Source organism: Schistocerca americana, chromosome 3, assembly GCF_021461395.2.
Source record: "Schistocerca americana isolate TAMUIC-IGC-003095 chromosome 3, iqSchAmer2.1, whole genome shotgun sequence".
In the NCBI taxonomy this organism is placed as follows: domain Eukaryota; kingdom Metazoa; phylum Arthropoda; class Insecta; order Orthoptera; family Acrididae; genus Schistocerca; species Schistocerca americana.
The window spans coordinates 799,506,443-799,528,730 of record NC_060121.1 but is presented as its reverse complement, the minus strand read 5'-3'; the positions used below and the strand labels follow the sequence as shown (position 1 = coordinate 799,528,730).

At 45.7% G+C, this 22,288-nt stretch overlaps 1 protein-coding gene across 1 annotated transcript in view; it reads right to left on the bottom strand.

The window, feature by feature from the left end:
- LOC124606409 (proline-rich protein 36-like) overlaps nucleotides 1-18,514 on the bottom strand; it is a 36,440-nt gene extending 17,926 nt beyond the window's left edge. Inside the window, exons 1-2 of the mRNA XM_047138390.1 lie at nucleotides 18,385-18,514; nucleotides 14,919-15,325 (exon numbers count right to left, since the gene is read on the bottom strand). Coding sequence (XP_046994346.1) covers nucleotides 14,919-15,325; nucleotides 18,385-18,514 — 537 coding nt within the window. The remainder of the gene's footprint in view (nucleotides 1-14,918; nucleotides 15,326-18,384) is intronic.
- Between the last annotated feature and the right edge of the window lie 3,774 nt (nucleotides 18,515-22,288).

Below are 22,288 nucleotides of genomic sequence, written 5' to 3'. Positions count from 1 at the left end.
TCTACTGCCTTTTCTTGAATATGCAAATTCTAGTAACCCCAAAACTTTTGGAACTGGAACGAACAGGCACAGTTGGAATTTGATTCTCTGATAGAAGTGCTTACTCATGCGCCAGTCGTAGCTCATCCAGATCTGACACAAGATCTCTGTCTTAGTACGGATTCTTCTAAAGTTAGTCTTCGTGCCAATTTATTTCAAGAAGCTATAGAAAATGTATTACTCTTCAGAAAAACATCGCTTTTGCTACCCGCGTGCTGACAAAATCTGAGAAAAAATATTCCGTCACTGAATTGGAAGCTTTATCTTTCGTTTGGACGTTTAAAAGATTTCGTTTCTTTCTTTCTGAAAAACATGTAAAAGTTTATGGTCATCATCGAGCATTGCTATTCCTTGTGTCTTCAAAGTTAAATCATGACAGGTTGAAACGTTGGACATTGCTTCTGCAAGATTTTTCCGCTTCACAACAATCTACATTCGTGGCACGGAGAACATTGTTGCGGAGACCGTTTCACTTGCACCTGTTCACCTTGAGAAAAGCAACACAGAAGCTAACCTTGAGAAATTTTCAGTATTATTTACATTCAAAATGTAGCTTTTGGAAACTTCGCCACTGCATCTTTAACGGATAGGATCCGATTTGGAAATATGTTAAAGGTAAATGGAATGAACAGACAAGTGCAGATTCGTCATTGTTATCTGGTTAGAAATAACATACTCTTCGAAAGTTGCACGTTGATGACAAGCTGTGGGAGCTTTTTATTCCTGACGATTTTGTTAATAAGCTCATCTGGTACATTCATTTCAGCTACGCACATTTTGGTCCATGAAAATTTTATCATATTCTTCGGACGCCTTGTTACTTTAACAACATGGAAAAGAGTGTTGGGGAGCCTTGTATATTTGCAAAAACCGTCTACCATCTCACATCGTGCTCCATTGTTTCCTATTATTCCTACTAGATTAAAAGAATTAGCTGCTGTTGATCTTCTGGGACCCCTTGTTAAAAAGTTGAATGGATTTTCGTTCGCTCTCAGCTACCTAAGGATTATGGCTCGCAGGAACCCTGACAGCAACGCCACCATGTTAAATTATACTTTTTGCGCAGCCACAGTACGTCGCGTTACGACTCAGACTGTGCGCGGTAAGCTGCATTATGTAGAGCTTCACTCAAGATGTCCATGGCGAGGTCCATGTTTGCCACCACGACACCATGCAGTGCGTACAGATGGGCCCAACAACATGCCGAATGGACCGCACAGGATTGGCATCATGTCCTCTTCAAGGATGAGTGTCGCATATGCCTTCAACCAGACAATCGTCGAAGACGTGTTTGGAGACAACCCAGTCAGGCTGAACGCCTTAAGGCACACTGTCCAGCGATTGCAGCAAGGTGGAGTTTCCCTGCTGTTTTGGAGTGGCATTATGTGGGGCCGACGTACGCCGCTGGTGACCATGGAAGGCGCCGTACGATACGTGAATGCCATCCTCCTACCGATAGTGCAACCATATCAGCAGCATATGGGCGAGGCATTCGTTTTCATGGACGACGATTCGCGACCCATCGTGCACATCTTGTGAATTACTTCCTTCAGGATAACGACATCGCTCGACTAGAGTGACCAGCATGTTCTCCAGACATTAACCCATCTAACATGCTTGTGACAGTTTGAAAAGAGCTGTTTATGGACGACGTGACCCACCAACCACTCTGAGAGATCTAAGTCGAATCGCCGTTGAGGAGTGGGACAATCTGTACCAACAGTGCCTCGATGAACTTGTGGATAGTTTGCCACGACGAATACAGGCACGCATCAATGTAAAAGGACGTGCTACTGGGCATTAGAGGTACCGGTGTGTATAGCAATCAGGACCACGACCTCTGAAGACCTCACTTTGTGGCAGTACAACATGCTATGTGCGGTTTTCATGAGCAATAAAAAGGGGAGAAATGATGTTTATGTTGATCTCTATTCCTATTTTCTGTACAGATTCCGGAACTCTCGGAGCCGAGATGATGCAAACCTGTTTTGATGAGTGTCTAATGAGAAACGTAGTTACAAGAGATCTCAACAACTTTTTAGTCGTTCTACATTGAAATTTTTACATGAATCTAAAACATTCAGACAGACACGAGAAACCATTTTTTAAACGACTCTTTACTGACTTTTCTGTGAAAACTATCTGTGAGAAGAAAAACTGTGCGTGATGTCAAAATGTGTGGTTTCCATTTCTTTCTCAGACTCAGTTTCAACTATGATAGGAAGGCATGTAAACCATTACACAAATTGTTTCTCCTGCAAATATCCTTCCTTCTTGCATACATTTTCACAAAAAAGTTATGTACACGACAATGTGTTGTTTTGTTTCTTCTTTGCTATCAGTTAAACAGAAAACAGGAATGTTGTACTTATGGCTACTCAGCTTTTGATTAGAATTTACTACTAAATCTGGAGCCTGAGAAACATTGTAATCCTACGCATTGACAGATTGAAACTGAGCAAAATACACTCCTGGAAATGGAAAAAAGAACACATTGACACCGGTGTGTCAGACCCATCATACTTGCTCCGGACACTGCGAGAGGGCTGTACAAGCAATGATCACACGCACGGCACAGCGGACACACCAGGAACCGCGGTGTTGGCCGTCGAATGGCGCTAGCTGCGCAGCATTTGTGCACCGCCGCCGTCAGTGTCAGCCAGTTTGCCGTGGCATACGGAGCTCCATCGCCGTCTGTAACACTGGCAGCATGCCGCGACAGCGTGGACGTGAACCGTATGTGCAGTTGACGGACTTTGAGCGAGGGCGTATAGTGGGCATGCGAGAGGCCGGGTGGACGTACTGCCGAATTGCTCAACACGTGGGGCGTGAGGTCTCCACAGTACATCGATGTCGTCGCCAGTGGTCGGCGGACGGTGCACGTGCCCGTCGACCTGGGACCGGACCGCAGCGACGCACGGATGCACGCCAAGACCGTAGGATCCTACGCAGTGCCGTAGGGGACCGCACCGCCACTACCCAGCAAATTAGGGACACTGTTGTTCCTGGGGTATCGGCGAGGACCATTCGCAACCGTCTCCATGAAGCTGGGCTACGGTCCCGCACACCGTTAGGCCGTCTTCCGCTCACGCCCCAACATCGTGCAGCCTGCCTCCAGTGGTGTCGCGACAGGCGTGAATGGAGGGACGAATGGAGACGTGTCGTCTTCAGCGATGAGAGTCGCTTCTGCCTTGGTGCCAATGATGGTCGTATGCGTGTTTGGCGCCGTGCAGGTGAGCGCCACAATCAGGACTGCATACGACCGAGGCACACAGGGCCAACACCCGGCATCATGGTGTGGGGAGCGATCTCCTACACTGGCCGTACACCACTGGTGATCGTCGAGGGGACACTGAATAGTGCACGGTACATCCAAATCGTCATCGAACCCATCGTTCTACCATTCCTAGACCGGCAAGGGAACTTGCTGTTCCAACAGGACAATGCACGTCCGCATGTATCCCGTGCCACCCAACGTGCTCTAGAAGGTGTAAGTCAACTACCCTGGCCAGCAAGATCTCCGGATCTGTCCCCCATTGAGCATGTTTGGGACTGGATGAAGCGTCGTCTCACGGGGTCTGCACGTCCAGCACGAACGCTGGTCCAACTGAGGCGCCAGGTGGAAATGGCATGGCAAGCCGTTCCACAGGACTACATCCAGCATCTCTACGATCGTCTCCATGGGAGAATAGCAGCCTGCATTGCTGCGAAAGGTGGATATACACTGTACTAGTGTCGACATTGTGCATGCTCTGTTGCCTGTGTCTATGTGCCTGTGGTTCTGTCAGTGTGATCATGTGATGTATCTGACCCCAGGAATGTGTCAATAAAGTTTCCCCTTCCTGGGACAATGAATTCACGGTGTTTTTATTTCAATTTCCAGGAGTGTACTATCACTGAAGATACTATTCTCACAGATCAGAAGAGAGGTGTTCCCTTAACCAGTACATCAATGATCCGAACCTAAGTACCCATTACTTTTAAGCGATTTTAGCCCCCAATCACGGTTTTGTTTGCAATAACAATATGCAAGGATCAAGGTCAGAGAGAGGGTAGAGGTCAGGGAGGAAGGAGGAAGGAGATGGGCCTAGAGAGTGGGGTGGAGGATGTGGGTGGAGAGAAGGGGAGGAAGCAGTTATGAGTGTGAATTCCATTCCAAAATTTATTTTGGAAGTGCGAAGCAACGTTTTGACCACTTGACACGATGTCACATACGAGCCGTGATTGAGTTCAGTATTTACTAATATTTCGCACAGAATGGTGCACTACTGTCTGTCCTGTCGTCCAGGTACATCTACATCTACGTAATTACTCTGCAATTCACATTTAAGTGCTTGGCAGAGGGTTCAGCGAACCACAATCATCCACGTACTATCTCTCTACCGTTCCACTCCCGAACAGCACGCGGGAAAAACGAACACCTAAACCTCTCTGTTCGAGCTCTGATTTCTCTTATGTTATTTTGATGATCATTCCCACCTATGTAGGTTGGGCTCAACAAAATATTTTCGCATTCGGAAGAGAAAGTTGGTGACTGAAATTTCGTAAATAGATCTCGCCGCGACGAAAAACGTCTTCGCCTTAATGACTTCCATCCCAACTCGCGTATCATATCTGCCACACTCTCTCCCCTATTACGTCATAATATAACACGAGTTACCCTTTTTTGCACCCTTTCGATGTCCTCCGTCAATCCCACCTGGTAAGGATCCCACACCGCGCAGCAATATTCCAACATAGGACGAACGAGTGTAGTGTAAGCTGTCTCTTTAGTGGACTTGTTGCATCTTCTACGTGTCCTGCCAATGAAACGCAACCGTTCGGTCGCCTCCCCCAGAATGTTAGCTATGTGGTCTTCCCAACTGAAGTTGTTCGTAATTTTAACACCCAGGTACTTAGTTGAATTGACAGCCTTGTGAATTCTACTATTTATCGAGTAATCGAATTCCAACGAATTTCTTTTGGAACTCATGTGGATCACCTCACACTTTTCGTTATTTAGCGTCAACTGCCACCTGCCACAGCATACAGCAATATTTTCTAATTCGCTTTGCAACTGATACTGGTCTTCGGAAGAACTTACTAGACGGTAAATTACAGCATCATCTGCGAACAACCTAAGAGAACTGTTCGAATTGTCACCCAGGTCATTTGTAAGTAGGCTGTTTAGGTTTTTTATTGGTAACGCCACCTTTGTATAAAAATCAATGGCTGTGCTGTGTGCAGTCTGTGGCTAGTTTGCGTTTCAAAAGTTATTCTGATCTTTATGTATGTACTTATATCATAATTCTTGTAACACTGATGTGCATGTCTGTTTCTATTCCTTTGTAAAGCCTGTATTAATACAAATGTTATCTGTATTGTTATGCTTTAATGATGTATTTTGTACCTTTGTAATTGTATTCTTATGTTATAAAATTGTAATTGACACCAGTTCATCAAATTAAGTAACTTGTAAGTTCGATTTCACTGCACACGTTTCTGCTGGTCAAAGTATATGGACAATATGTGAGAAGATGGGACTGTTAGTGTTTGCACGTGTGTTAATAATTCAGCAAGAGACTGGATAACAGCATTGCTGGTTCTAAGGACATTTCAAACAAATTTTTTGTGAGTGCACAAGTGGTGTTTATGGACTTGCTATATTATCCGCAAGACTCTTCAATGGTGATTGTGCACCTGCACAGTCACAACAGATGGCTGCTGGCCATCTCTACAAGGACCACAGTGGGTCTGCATCTTTGATGACCCACCAGTACCATAACCTCTACAAGAACTACAGTGGGTCTACATCTTTGATGATCCATCAATACCATTATTTCTAGAAGGACTACAGTGGGTCTTCATCTTTGATGACCCACTAGTACCATTATCTCTACAAGGACTGCAGTGGGTCTGCACCTCTGGTGGCCCACCAATACCGTAATCTCTACCAGGACTACAGTAGGTCTGCTCTGTGATGACCTACCCACCAATACTCTTCAAAACTTCGACTGACTCCGCTGTGGGTTTGCTCTGTTGTGGCCCATGACCTGTCTGCATGTCGAGAGTCAGCACTGTCTTTCCGTTGCAAGGACAACGCTACTTCTTCAAGACTGCATGGAAATCCACTACTTCCGTGTGCATTTTCTTTTACTGTTCAGACTTTGAAAAAAAAGAAAAACACTGTAATTTTACTGTAATGAATCAGGACTGTCTTTATAGACTGTGAGAAAATTTTAGCTTTTGACCAACATTGTATCAATAAGTGTGTGCATTTGATATCTTTGTTATTGTAATTATGAAAAATTTTATCAAATCATTATTGGCCACTGCCCAAAACAATTTGTAAAATTTTTTGTGGGGAGCATGGGGGCTATGTAAGTAGGCTGTTTAGGTTTTTTATTGGTAACGCCACCTTTATATAAAAATCACTCGCTGTGCTGTGTGCAGTCTGTGGCTAGTTTGCATTGTTGTCTGCCATTGTAGTGTTGGGCAGCGGCAGCTGCATGTGAACAGCGCGTAGCATTGCGCAGTCGGAGGTGAGCCGCCAGCAGTGGTGGATGCGGGGAGAGAGATGGCGGAGTTTTGTAATTTGTCATGAACTGCTAGATATATGATGATATTCAGGTAAATACATTGTTTGTTCTCTATTAATATCTTTCATTTGCTAACTATCCCTATCAGTAGTTAGTGCCTTCCATAGTTTGAATCTTTTATTTAGCTGGCAGTAGTGGCGCTCGCGGTATTGCAGTAGTTCGAGTAATGAAGATTTTTGTGAGGTAAGTGATTTCTGAAAGGTATAGTTGAAAATGTTACTCAGGGACATTCTTTTGCAGGGATCTTTGATAGTCAGATTGCGTTGCGCTAAAAATATTGTGTGTCAGGTTAAGCACAGTCTTATGTATGATTGTTCTAAGGGGACTTTCACATTTATGTTGTTGTTGTTGTGGTCTTCAGTCCTGAGACTGGTTTGATGCAGCTTCCATGCTACTCTATCCTGTGCAAGCTTCTTTATCTCCCAGTAACTACTGCAACCTACATCCTTCTGAATCTGCTTAGTGTATTCATCTCTTGGTCTCCCTCTACGGTTTTTACCCTCCACGCTGCCCTCCAGTACTAAATTGGTGATCCCTCGATGTCTCAGAACATGTCCTACCAACCGATCCCTTCTTCAAGTCAAGTTGTGCCACAAGCTCCTCTTCTCCCCAATTCTATTCAATACCTCCTCATTAGTTATGTGATCTAACCATCTAATCTTCAGCATTCTTCTGTAGCACCACATTTCGAAAGCTTCTATTCTCTTCTTGTCCAAACTATTTATCGTCCATGTTTCACTTCCATACATGGCTACACTCCATACTAATACTTTCAGAAACGACTTCCTGACACTTAAATCTATACTTGATATTAACAAATTTCTCTTCTTCTGAAACACTTTCCTTGCCATTGCCGGTCTGTATTTTACATCCTCTCTACTGCGACCATCATCAGTTATTTTGCTCCCCAAATAGGAAAACTCCTTTACTACTTTAAGTATCTCATTTCCTAATCTAATTCCCCCAGCATCACCCGACATAATTCGACTACATTCCATTATTCTCGTTTGGCTTTTGTTGATGTTCATCTTATATCCTCCTTTCAAGACACTATCCATTCCATTCAACTGCTCTTCCAAGTCCTTTGCTGTCTCTGACAGAATTACGATGTCATCGGGAAACCCCAAAGTTTTTATTTCTTCTCCATGGATTTTAATAGCTATTCCGAATTTTTCTTTTGTTTCCTTCACTGCTTGCTCAATATACAGATTGAATAACAGAGGGGAGAGGCTACAACCCTGTCTTATTCCCTTCCCAACCACTGCTTTCCTTTCATTTCCCTCGACTCTTATATCTGCCATCTGGTTTCTGTACAAATTGTAAATACCCTTTCGCTCCCTGTATTTTACCCCTGCCACCTTCAGAATTTGAAAGAGAGTATTCCAGTCAACATTGTCAAAAGATTTCTCTAAGTATACAAATGCTAGAAACGTAGGTTTGCCTTTCCTTAATCTATTTTATAAGATATGTCGTGGGGTCAGTATTGCCTCACGTGTTCCAATATTTCTACGGAATCCAAACTGATCTTCCCCGAGGTCGGCTTCTACTAATTTTTCCATTCGTCTGTAAAGAATTCGCGTTTGTATTTTGCAGGCGTGACTTATTAAGCTGATAGTTCGGTAAATTTCACATCTGTCAACACCTGCTTTCTTTGGGGTTGGATTTATAATATTTTTCTTGAAGTCTGAGGGTATTTCGCCTGTCTCAAATATCTTGCTCACCTGATGGTAGAGTTTTGTCAGGACTAGCTCTCTCGAGGCTGTCAGTAGTTCTAATGGGGCCTTATTTCGACTCAGATGTTTCAGTGCTCTGTCAAACTTTTCACGCAGTATCGTATCTCCCATTTCATCTTCATCTACATCCTCTTCCAGATCCATAATATTGTCCCCAAGTACATCGCCCTTGCATTGACCCTCTATATACTCCTTCCACCTTTCTGCTTACCCCTCTTTGCTTAGAACTAGGTTTCCATCTGAGCTCTTGATATTCATAGAAGTGGTTCTCTTTTCTCCAAAGGTCTCTTTAATTTTTACCCCTGGTGAGACAAGCCTCTACATCCTTACATTTGTCCTCTAGCCATCCCTGCTTAGCCATTTTGCACTTCCTGTAGATCTCATTTTTGAGAAGTTTGTATTCCGTTTTGCCTGCTTCATTTACTGCATTTCTATATTTTTTCTTTTCATCAATTAAGTTCAATATTTCTTCTGTTACCCAAGGATTTCTAGCAGCCCTCGTCTTTTTACCTACATTATCCTCTGCTGCCTTCACTACTTCATCCCTCAAAGCTACCCATTCTTCTTCTACTGTACTTCTTTCCCCCATTCCTGTTAATTGTTTTCTTATGCTCTCCTTAAAACTCTGTACAACCTCTGGTTTAGTCAGTTTATCCAGGTCACATCTCCTTAAATTCCCACCTTTTTGCAATTTCTTCAGTTTTAATCTACAGTTTATAACCAATAGATTGTGGTCAGAGTCCACATCTGCCCCTGGAAATGTCTAACAATTTAAAACCTGGTTGCTAAATCTCTGTCTTACCATTACATAATCTACCTGATACCTTTTAGTATCTCCAGGGTTCTTTCATGTATACAACCTTCTTTTATGATTCTTGAACCAAGTGTTAGCTATGAATAAGTTGTGCTCTGTGCAAAATTCTACCAGGCGGCTTCCTCTTTCATTTCTTCCCCCCAATCTATATTCACCTACTATGTTTCCTTCTCTCCCTTTTCCTACTACCGAATTCCAGTCACCCACGACTATTCAATTTTCGTCTCCCTTCACTATCTGAATAATTTCTTTTATTTCATCATACATTTCTTCAATTTCTTCGTCATCTGCAGAGCTAGTTGGCGTATAAACTTGTACTACCGTAGTAGGCGTGGGCTTCGTGTCTATCTTGGCCACAATAATGCGTTCACTATGCTGTTTGTAGTAGCTTACCCGCACTCGTATTTTTTTATTCATTATTAAACCGACTCCTGCATTACCCCTATTTGATTTTGTATTTATAACCCTGGATTCGCCTGACCAAAAGTCTTGTTCCTCCTGCCACCGAACTTCACTAATTCCCACTATATCTAACTTTAACCTATCCATTTCCCTTTTTAAATTTTCTAACCTACCTGCCCGATTAAGGGACCTGACATTCCAGGCTCCGATCCGTAGAATAACGACGTCGTCCTGAGTAGTCCCCGCCCGGAGATCCGAATGGGGGACTATTTTACCTCCGGAATATTTTACCCAAGAGGACGCCATCATTTAACCATACAGTAAAGCTGCATGCCCTTGGGAAAAATTACGGCAGTAGTTTCCCCTTGCTTTCAGCCGATCGCAGTACCAGCACAGCAAGGCCGTTTTGGTTAGTGTTACAAGTCAGACTATCATCCAGAATGTTGCCCCTGCAACTACTGAAAAGGCTGCTGCCCCTCTTCCGGAACCACACGTTTGTCTGGCCTCTCAACAGATACCCCTCCGTTGTGGTTGCACCTACGGTACGGCTATCTGTATCGCTGAGGCACGCAAGCCTCCCCCTCAACGGCAAGGTCCATGGTTCATGGGGGGGGGGGGGGGGGGAATGTCATTAATATAGATCAGGAACGGCAGAGGTCCCAGGTCGATTCGCTGGGGAACACCTGATATCACTTCAGTTTTACTCTGTGATTTGCCGTCTATTACTACGAACTGCGGCCTTCCTGACAGGAAATCATGAATCCAGTCGCACAACTGAGACGATACCCCATAGGCTCGCAGCTTCATTAAAGGTAGCTTGTGAGGATCGGTGTCAAAAACTTTCCGGAAATCTAGAAATACGGAATCAACTTGAGATCCCCTGTCGATAGCGGCGATTACTTCGTGCGAATAAAGAGCTAGCTGCATTGCACAAGAACGATGTTTTCTGAAACCATGCTGATTACGTATCAATAGATCGTTCCCTTCGAGGTGATTCATAATGTTTGAATACAGTATATGCTCCAAAACCCTACTGCAAACTGACGTCAATGATATAGGTCTGTAATACAATGGATTACTCCTACTACCGTTCTTAAACACTGGTGCGACCTGCGCAATTTTTCAATCTGTAGGTACAGATCTATCGGTGAGCGAGCGGTTGTATATGATTGCTAAGTAGGGAGCTATTGTATCAGCGTAATCTGAAAGGAACCTAATCGGTATACAATCTGGACCTGAAGACTTGCCCGTATCAAGCGATTTGAGTTGCTTCACAACCCCTAAGGTATCTACTTCTAAGAAGCTGTTCGTGTTTCAAATTCTGGAATATTCCATTCGTCTTTCCTGCTGAAGGAATTTCTGAAAACTGCGTTCCATGACTCCGCTTTAGCGGCACAGTCGTCGGTAACAGTACCATCGGCACTGCACAGCGAAGGTATTGACTGCGTCTTGCCGCTTGTGTACTTTACATACGACCAGAATTTCTTCGGTCTACTGTGCTCTTTGTTACTATTTGATTTCGTTCTACACACTTACAGCCGTTTAAGTCCTCCTGCAGGTTCTATCCAGGGAACAAAAATTATACTGTTTTATTGTAAACGGTCTTTTTCATAACGTTAAAAATTATCTAAATGCATTAGGAAATTTACGACATCGTCCACTATAAAACTGTGAAACCTCGTCATGGTACACTAACATTTCCTGAATGTATTTCTGTGGCGTCTCAAAAATGTGTCATACTACACAATACGATCTTTAGGTTATAGTTACAGTTTAGTATTTCATTGGGTCTGACTACAGGAATACTTTATATACCTACGCAGTGCATTCTCATATCCATCTGGCCGTATCACAACCCTCACAAGTGCTGAAGTCTACCGGCGAGGGAATTATTAGAATGTAGAATTCCTGGAGAATAATTCTGAAATGTGATCATATAGCATACGGGAAATTTTGATAGTCATGTTTGGTCCCGACTAATACCGCGTGAGGTTTCACTTGAATTATAAGAACAAGTTGAAGAAAGTGGCCCGTTGCCCGCTGCATCCCCCAGTTGATGCCACTAATGTGGCAAGATGGCCCGTCGACAGTCGTGGAAGTGCCTCGGCGAGCATTCCGGGCCTCCGGGATGGGAGGCGGCTGGCAACTCGGCGACAACTTAGCATCTGGAAGGCCCCCCAGGACCCGCCGCCAACGCGCCGCTAACGTTCGCTCGTCGTGGCGACGGAAATGACGCAACAAACATGCGGCTTACATCCCGCTGGTACTTTGTCGTTCGAGGATGGTTCTCGTAAGTGAAATCCTATACTCTCTTGCCAAGTCTCTTGGAATACGTAACAGCTTCATGCATAACTCATGAGGGATATGTTTGTGCGCCGAGGATCGAAGTTTCGTATACACTTACACTGCGTCGTGGTCCGGCGTTATAGTCTCAGCGTGCAGCGAATGCGATATGTACCAGAGCCGCATGAGGCACTGAGGTAGTAAATACTGTACTCGGCGCCAGTTCAAAATGTAAGCCGCCACTCCGCATTATTTATTGAGTTACAGTTTTTATTACTTGTTGTAATATAGCTGGTTAGAAAGTTAGGAATCAGACATTCATAAGTAGAGTGTTTTGGGGGGTTAACTTACTCCAAGATACATCCGCCAACAACTACCAGCTTATTAAATTTTCACACTGCTTTTCAATTATAGAACAACTCCCCTCCATACGAAATAAATCCTGTAGATAACATATTTATTTTAGTAACAATCGTTTTTCTCACCTACAAAGCCGTCTTACTCCAGTGATGGGTCTGTCGCGACTGTCTCTCTGTCCCTCTCAGCGCCAAACGGTATCCAGACGCCAGTCTGTTCCATCTAAAATTATGTCGTTGTAACCCAAAAGCTTAAGGGGAAATCTCTCAAGAAAAGAATCGATATCTGTAGCCTTACATCAGTAAGCCTGCTGACCAATAGGCGAATCAAATGAATGTAAAGCATGACACAACACCAGTTATTATGTTAATTATGAACTCATATTCTTTAACTACATTGCTAATCTACACTTATCTGCCAAAATGTTATGACCACCGACTTACCATCGATATAAACTAGTACACGAGAAAGCAGCGTCATCTGGCAAAGACTGACTGCTAGTCAGTAACACGCACGGCACATGTAATATCAGTGAGAGTGCTGTCCATCTATGGAATGGAGAATGCGCGCGAACTACCTGAGTCTGATCGAGGGCAGACTGTGATGGCACGGACGCACGGCACGAGCGTTTTTGGAAACTGCACTACTTGGAGAGTGTCCGAGGAGTGCTGTGGTGACTTCAACACGTGGCGAAACAGAGGTGAAACCATGTCCAGACGTCATGCAGTTGGTCGGCCACCCCTCAATTCTGATGTAGGACGTCGTGGCTTGGGCAGGCTGGTACAACAGGACAGGCGGCGAACTATGGTGGAACCAAAATCAAACTTTAATGCTGGGCTTAGTGCGTCTGAGCTAACACTGCACCGAACACTATTAACGATGGCCTCCGCAGACGACGACCCATGTGTGTGCCAATGTTAACACTACGACATAGGCAACTACGACTGAAGTGGACATGTCACCATCGGCACTGGACGTTGACGTAGTGTACGAACCTCAATATATTCTTCATCATACCGCTGAGACGGGCGAGTCCACCGTCTTCCAGGAGAACTGCTCCTTGACACCTGTACTGCAGGACGCAGAAACATTGGTGACGGCTCCATTATGCTCTGGGCATACATGTATCCAGTGGAACTCGTGCAAGGCACCATGATGGCCATAGAGTGTCTTACACTTGTTCCCCGAAGACAGTGGAATTTTTCGTAAAGATAATGAGCCATGTCACAAGGCCAGTGCTGTGATGGAGTGGTTCGAGGAACCAAATGGGAAATTCCATTTGATGTGCTGGTCCCACAGCTCGCCAGATCTGAACCCGATCGAACACACCTGGGTTGTGATTGAACGTGGGGTCAGATGTCATCACCGCCCCTATCCAGAATTTTCAGGAATAACGTGGTTTGTTTATGCAGATATGTCACCAACTCCGTCCAACGACCTACCAATGCCTCACTGCTCCCACACCACCACTCGTCGTCGCAGCTATCCGTCCCAAAGGTGGACATACTGGCTATTAAGTAGGTGGTAACAATGTTCAAGCTGATCAGTGTATGTACGAATTGCATGAGGAAGGGATAGTGCAGTTTATAGTTCATCCATAACAATCTCATTAGTGACAGAACACTGATCAGTGTATGTACGAATTGCATGAGGAAGGGATAGTGCAGTTTATAGTTCACCCATAACAATCTCATTAGTGACAGAACACAGGAATGGAACCTAGAATTTTGGGAAACAAAACCCGACCCAGTCCTAAAGAACAATTTCCAAAGTTGTCTTAAGTGTTTTAGAGAAATATGAGAGAACCAAAATCAGCGTTGCCGGGCGGGGATTTAACAGAATCAGTGTGATCGCGTTACGAATATATGATAGAAATATAGCAGAGATGTGCGTGCTTCTATTCCAGTTCCAAACAGAATCTCCCCAAAGCTTTTAAAAACCAACCTACTGTTTTGTGGGTTGCGAATTGGATTTCTGATTTGGTAATATTAAAAACAGCTAACCTTATTTTTGTGGCGGTGTTCGTAGCGACAAGCAATTCGCTGTAGAAACGGCTTACGAAGTCACCGCCACACTTTTAATAGCGGGCCGACCGGTCCGCTGGAACAGTGAACAGAAAGAGGAAAACCCAAACACTCTGATTAAATAAAAGTCGGTACTTATCTTTATTAACGAAGTACAGCAACACAGTAGTGAACTCCGTGTCTACAGAAATCTGTCTAGTTCGAGTCGGAGCGGCTAGGTCAGCGTCGGCTAACGACAAACAACAACTCTGCTGCGATGAACACACAACTGACTAGCAAGTACACAATTCGGTGGCGAGTATACAACTGAGAGGCGAATACAGAACTGTCCTAGCGCTCGCGACTCCAGCGCTTAAGAAACCAGAAGCCAGCGGTGGCGCGCGCAGACTTGCGGCGATTTCCTGTCTCGCTGGCGCTGCTTATGCGGACGGCGTCCGGACTTTGATGCTGCCAACCTCTTGGCAGCGGGCTCGGGTGGCATTACTGGCTAGGATGTAACACTCCTCCCCCCCAAATCGCCGCACCGTCGTCGTCGACGGCGGGGGAGGGGTCTGGCCGCAGGCGTAGCGGACGAGACCGGGGCGGAGACTGTTGTCGGTGGCAGTCCCCGGTCCGCACTCCAGCATTGGCTGCGCGGGGCCTCGGGACACACCGACTGAAAACCGAGGTCAGGGTGCACGCCTGAGACCACGGGCGCAGCTTCTGGTACTGGACGCGACGGGGCGTCGGGACCCACGAAGAGAGGCAGCGTCTCCTGACGCTGCGTCGACGGCTGCTGAGTGGGCGCCGGACAAGGCGCTGCGGTGTCAGACTCCTTGGGGGTGCCCAAGGAAAGCGGCTGCAGGACAGGCTGCACAGCCACCGCTTGGGAAGGCGGCCCGGCTGAGGGGTCGACGTCCATCAGCTCCGAAGGCGGTGGCGACTGAAGAGGGACCGCAGGCGCCGGAGCGACCACCTGGGGCGCTCCCGGATGAAGCTGCACGGGAGGCATCAACGGGACGGGCTGTCGGCGTGGTAGCGGCGACGGCTGCTGCTGCTGCCCTGGGGGCGGCAGCGAAGTCGGAAGGCGCGGCTGGAACCCTCCGCGGACCAAATCTGTGGACAAAGAACGAGCGGCAGAATCCAGGCGGCCAGCGCGGCGCAACTGGTTCTGATGCCTCCTGTGCACCCCAGTAGCACCTTGAACAGTATAAAAACCGCGACCCTGGACACTTATCACGGTACCAAGTTCCCAACGACGGCGACCGTGATAAACTCTGAAAAAAAACGGCGTCGTTGCGCTGAAAACGCGTGCGATGCTCAGAAGCGGCGGGTCAATCCGGGGGGGTTCAACAACCGTAGTAGGGTGCGATGACGACGGCCGTGGAGAAGCTCCGCAGGCGAAGGGCCGTCGCGTGGCGTGGTCCGGTACGACGACAGGAACGTGATGAGGGCCTGCTGACGAGAGTGCGTAGCACGAAGGCGGTCCATATGATCCTTGAATGTACGTACAAAACGTTCCGCTGCACCATTCGATTGAGGGTGCAACGGCGGAGTAAGAACATGGCGAATGCCATTGGCAGAACAAAAACTTTCAAATTCAGCAGAGGTAAATTGTGGACCATTGTCAGACACTAAAACTTCAGGAAGACCCTCAATACAAAAAATTGAAGTCAACGCCTGTATAGTTTGTGCAGACGTTGTAGACTGCATGGGCACAACAAAAGGAAAATTACTAAATGCATCTATCACGATGAGCCAACGAGAATTCCAATATGGACCAGCGAAATCAATATGTACTCGCTGCCAGGGACCGGCAGGGCGTGCCCACTCAAAATAGCGTTGAGGCGGAGCAGCTTGGTGTTCGGCACACGTCGAACAATCTGTAGACATCTGCGTAATCTGCTTATCAATGCCTATCCATGTACAATGACGGCGGGCAAGCTGCTTGGTGCGGACCACTCCCCAATGACCTTGATGCAACAAGTCGAGGACCTTGGGTTGGAGCACTTGAACCACTACACGAAGCTGGTCATTCTCGGTGCGTAACAGCAAAACTCCGTGCGAAACAGACAACAGATGACGTTGCGGATAATAGCGACGAACCACAGGATCCGATATGTCCTTTGGCTTGGACGACCAACCACGTTGAACAAAACGTAATAGTAAACTCAGATGAGGATCCGTAGCTGTCTCACGTGCCACCTGACGATAATCAATCGGAAAATACCGGAGGGATTGATGCTCATCGGCGTCAATCTGATGGCAAGAGTCGTCAGAGGAATCGAAGACATCATCCGCAGCAATCGGCAATCTAGAAAGCGCGTCAGCGTTTGCATGCTGAGCTGTAGGGCGATACAGTATCTCATACTGGTATTGTGATAACAAAAGAGCCCAACGTTGTAGTCTCTGAGCTGTCCGCTGAGGAACTGGTTTAGACGGATGAAACTGACGTCAGGGGCTTGTGATCTGTTACTAAATAGAATGGTCTACCATAGAGGTAGTGATGGAATTTTGTGACACCGAACACAATAGCCAACGCTTCCTTGTCCAATTGGCTATAATTACACTGAGCTTTGTTGAGCAATTTAGATGCAAACGCAATAGGACGTTCGGTGTTACCGACTCGGTGAGACAACACAGCACCTAGGCCGAAAGAAGAGGCATCACAAGCTAACACCAGAGGCTTGTTAGGGTCGTAATGGACCAGACAACGATCATTCAATAAAGCCTCTTTAAGCTGCTGAAAGGCTGATTGGCGATCAGCTGACCACACAAACGGAACATTCTTACGGCGGAGACGATGCAACGGTGCAGCAATCTGTGATGCATTAGGTATAAACCTAATATGATACGTCAATTTGCCAAGAACTGCTTGCAATTCATGCAGATTGCAAGGGGCGGGCAAATCACGAATAGCTGCTAAATGTGACTGGGAGGGATGAATGCCTTGAGCATTAATAACATGTCCCAGATACTCCACCTCCGTAAGGAAAAATGAACATTTATCGATGTTGCAACGTAGGCCTGCCTGAGACAACACTTTAAACAAACACTCCAAATTACGGAAATGTTCAGCAGGCGTCCGACCCGACACAACAATATCGTCTAAATAGTTGCAACACGATGGCACATTAGCCAGAAGTTGTGACAAAAAACGCTGAAAAACAGCTGGAGCTGACGCACAACCAAAAGGCAAACGCAGAAAACGGAACAACCCCAACGACGTGTTTATGACAAAATACTGTTGTGATTGCTCGTCGAGGGGCAATTGCAAATATGCTTCACGGAGATCAATTTTGGAAAAGAAACGAGCTTCCCCTAACTTGTCCATCAGCTCGTCCGGTCTAGGAAAAGGAAAAGAATCAATGACAGTCTGAGGATTAACTGTCGACTTAAAATCAGCACACAAACGTAACTTGCCAGACGGTTTCTTTATAATAATAAGGGAGAAGCCCACTGGCTCGCTGAAACGGGTTGAATAACACCGTTGTTTTGCCAACGACGAAGTTCATCTTCTACAGGTGCCCGGAGGGCGTGAGGCACTGGACGAGCACGACAAAATCGAGGCTGAGCATTATCTTTTAACGTAATATGAGCGGCAAAGTTCGCAGCACAACCTAGTTTGTCTTTAAATATGTCACTGTATCGTTTACACAAATCGGTTATGCTGTCTTGAGGAACAACAACAGAATTAATTTGCAACACATTGTCTTGGATAGACAGGCCAAACAAGTCAAAACAGTCTAATCCGAAAATGTTTACACTGTCTGTAGCGCGGAGCACTGTGAATGAAACTGTTTTTGTATTGCTACGGAATGTGGCTGGCACGCTACATACACCTAACACAGGAATTTGTTCTCCACTATAAGTACCCAAAGAATGTTTTGCCGCGGAAAGTTTAGGGCGGCCGATAGCCGCATACGTAGCTCTATTTATGAGAGTCACAGACGCACCAGTGTCTAATTGAAAATTGAAGGCCTTATCCTGGATGCGTAGCTTCACAAATAGTTTATTACACTGTCTCTGGATCGGTGCAGTGGAGGCGGAAGACACAAAATCAGCGCGTTTAGCGCGTGTTCGCTGCTTACGACAACTCGTGGGTTGGGCGGGTGGAACAAAAACTCCCGCTTCACTTGCAGTCTGTACATTACTTTTTACAGCGTTTGAATTACGCTTGGGTCGCATAGCAGAGGGCTGGGTGGGTGGCTTATTGCGAACAAGTTTATTACCCACACGAACCGTGGAAGAGTCTTTAAACGCGACCTTCTGGGCGGGCTGGCTTTGAAGAACATGAATATCCATGGGCTGGGCCGCACTAGAATTGTTCTTGCGTTTACGCAAACAAACAGTCTGGATGTGTCCTTTCCTTTGACAAAAGTGACAAACCGCGTTTCTTAACGGGCAACGTTCACGAGGATGAGCAAGAACACACTTAGGGCAAGACTTAACTCTATCATTTTGCACACGCGGCTGACGAATGTGTTTAACATGACGCGGCCGGCTAGTGTTTACAGTCTGACTCTGCCGGTGGGGCCGCGGGCGTGACATAACTTGCTTAGCACAGGCAATTTGAGAAATACATGGCTGATCTAACTCACACTCAGCATAGTCAAAAGTATCTCGGGCTTCAATGATGTTCATCACAGTCTCTAATGACGGGTCAGGCAACTTTAAGATAGCAGCACGAATACGAGAATCTGCAATGTTTTGAGTAATAGCGTCTCGTAACATGACATCACTGTAGGAAGCTCCACACACACAATTAAATCTGCACTGACGGGTGAGGCCCCGTAAATCTGTTAACCACTGTTTATTAGATTGATGTGGCAGTTTCTTTATCTAAAGAACTTGAATCTGGCTGCTGCCACATGAACTCGCGACTCGAAATACTCTGCAAGCTTGTCAACAACAACGTCATAGTCTAAAGCTTCTGGCTGGGATTCCGGGAACAACTTACAAAGTAGTCGATAGACTTCCACGCCTGCAGTGGAAATTAAATAAAGCTGCCGCTCAGTACCTGTGATTTTGTAGACTGTCATGTGCGCCTGCAACTGCGCGAAATATTCTCGCCATTCTTCGCTTGATGCATCAAAAGCACCGAAAGGTGGTGCTGCCTGTGCTTGTTCCTTTTGTGTTGGAGGATTAGCCGCTTGTTTGGCGATTGCTTCCACCAGACTTTGTATTTGCTGACTCTGTAACAAGATCAACTGTTGTAATTCGGCAGACATAGTGAACACAAATTAAACCAGCCCCCAAAATTTTATCGCTATAATTACTATAACCAGAAACAAGTTGAACCAGCCCTGCACACGAGTTCGGAAGTCCTCGTCGCCAGTTTTGTGGCGGTGTTCGTAGCGACAAGGAATTCGCTGTAGAAACGGCTTACGAAGTCACCGCCACACTTTTAATAGCGGGCCGACCGGTCCACTGGAACAATGAACAGAAAGAGGAAAACCCAAACATTCTGATTAAATAAAAGTCGGTACTTATCTTTATTAACGAAGATACAGCAACACAGTAGTGAACTCCGTGTCTACAGAGATCTGTCTAGTTCGAGTCGGAGCGGCTAGGTCAGCGTCGGCTAACGACAAACAACAACTCTGCTGCGATGAACACACAACTGACTAGCAAGTACACAATTCGGTGGCGAGTATACAACTGTGCGGCGAATACAGAACTGTCCTAGCACTCGCGACTCCAGCGCTTAAGAAACCAGAAGCCAGCGGTGGCGCGCGCAGACTTGCGGCGATTTCCTGTCTCGCTGGCGCTGCTTATGCGGACGGCGTCCGGACTTTGATGCTGCCAACCTTTTGGCAGCGGGCTCGGGTGGCATTACTGGCTAGGATATACCACTTATAAAAAGTAAAGGAGAAGCGTTTCTGCGATCGATATCTTCAGGTATGATATCGGACTATACGTGTGAGGAACAGCTGCTGAAGAGGAACGTATCGGCGGCTCCCGATAGAAAATATGTGCAGCGATATCAGAAACAAGGGCGCTAATGGTAGAAAGAGATATCTGGTGACTTCGCATTCCATTATAAACCCATGACAATCTTATTGTTTGCAATATACAGTATCATGTACGAGGATTATGAGGTGGAGACAACTCTGAAGTGCATCGAGATAGTTTGGAATGCTAGATCTTTGAATATTGTGTACAGAACGCGAATTTAGAAGTTACACATTTTGAGGAGATTATGATATAATACGGATAACAGCTATTTAAAAGACCGAGAAAATTAATTTTGTACAGGTGACTGTAAGATGGTAAGTACAGCACAGAGAGCAGCATAGATATGAATAGACGGTGGGCTAGAAAAATGGTATATGAAAATGAACGCGAAAACTTACAGCACTCGGAATTGAAGCAAAAGCATTGTAGATAAACGTGGCGTCTCGAGTTCGACGCAGAAACGGTCTAGTGGTAGGACGACCGGCATACGGACCTTTAGTTGTTGCGTTCTTCCGACTGCAGGACGTACACGTATCTGTTCAGGAAATACTTAACGAAGTGGGGCAGTGCTAATACACTGGATTCGAATTTGGCAGGAAGATGGTTTCAATTACCGCCAGGTCATAGATATTCCACTCTTCCCTACTTCCCTAGATCATACGACGTCTTCAACATCATCGACAGGACGTTTAACCCTATTCTTCAATCCATTCATGCTACATTAAGGACAATAGGGAAAATGTAGACTGTATGCCATTCATACTGGATAATACAGTGGCTGTACATCGTTATATTCCAAAAAGTGCACCAGAGGGAGAGAGAGTGAGAGGGATGAGGGGGGCGAAAGTGAAAGGGTATGGCGGTGGGGATCGAGAGAGAGAGAGAGAGAGAGAGAGAGAGAGAAAGTCACAAAATTCGAAATGAATACATCAAATGACATTTACATTGCTGGTGGTATGCCCGGACTTGAGACCCAATAGCCCTTTCATCAGTCTCTGACAGTAATGGTGCTCGATTGCACTAGATCATTCTTTTGTTGTCTCTACTGACCAGTTAATACTATCTGGAAATTTACAGTGGAGAGCAAAACTTAAGGTTGAAAGTAGCTTTCGCATTATGTGTGATAGCCGAGTAACATAGTTCGATGCAACTTGGTACAGAACGTAACTGAAGGAAATAATCAATGAGACAAATTGTAATTACACTTTTCTTCGCGGACAATAACTACACTGAAGTCACTCCCATTTTTATGGCCTTATGTTCCTTAATAATAATTTATGACTGCCTCATGGTTCTTAACAGAGACGGCAGTGCATGCCCTGCGACCTGATCCTATGGTGTCTGGCCATAAGGCTGGCGAGAATTCCTCGTGGTTGGGCGTTCCATTCCTCCAAGAACGTGGCCGACGACTGTTGGATGATCGGTAGAGCCTGTAGTAGCGCTGCATTATTTCTTCCCAATGCACCCCACGCCTACTCGATAGGTTTTAAGTTGCGGGAATGGGCAGTACAGTCCATTCGCCGAATGTCCTCTCGTTAGAAAAGCTTCTCCAGCTATTCAGATCGAAGCGGTCACACGCTGTCATCATAAAAATGATTCCAGGGCCGAATGAAACCCAAATAATACGTTAATGAGGAAGGAGTACAGCATCATAACGACATTGCAACGTGACCGTACAGTGTTAAAGCATTTGGATACCAGTACGATCATTCAGCATCATGTCTCCCCACACTCGGACCACCGTAATGACTATGCTCTACAATCTACTTGTGTGCATTACGTACCATCGTACAGCGACAGGTGGGAAAGTTACTTTCGTCTTCAGGTTTAGAACATCAGAGTAGTTCCATCCTTGCGGCCTCGCAGTATCAATTATTGGGCGTAGTGGACCGGATGAGTACTCTAAAAAGTACAAAAAAATAACGTAGTCTCTGAATTTAATGACAGGCTAGAAATTTTACTTACGCTATTTGAGGTTTCGCTACATTTCTAGCTATTATATATCGCAGTCGTTGCGTTAGAAATCAGCCAAACTATCAGGAGTAACAGCTCCTACTACCAGGTGTTCGCTTGCGTAGTGTGCCCTGTAAGTCGGCTGCGCGGAAGACACTGTCCTACCGA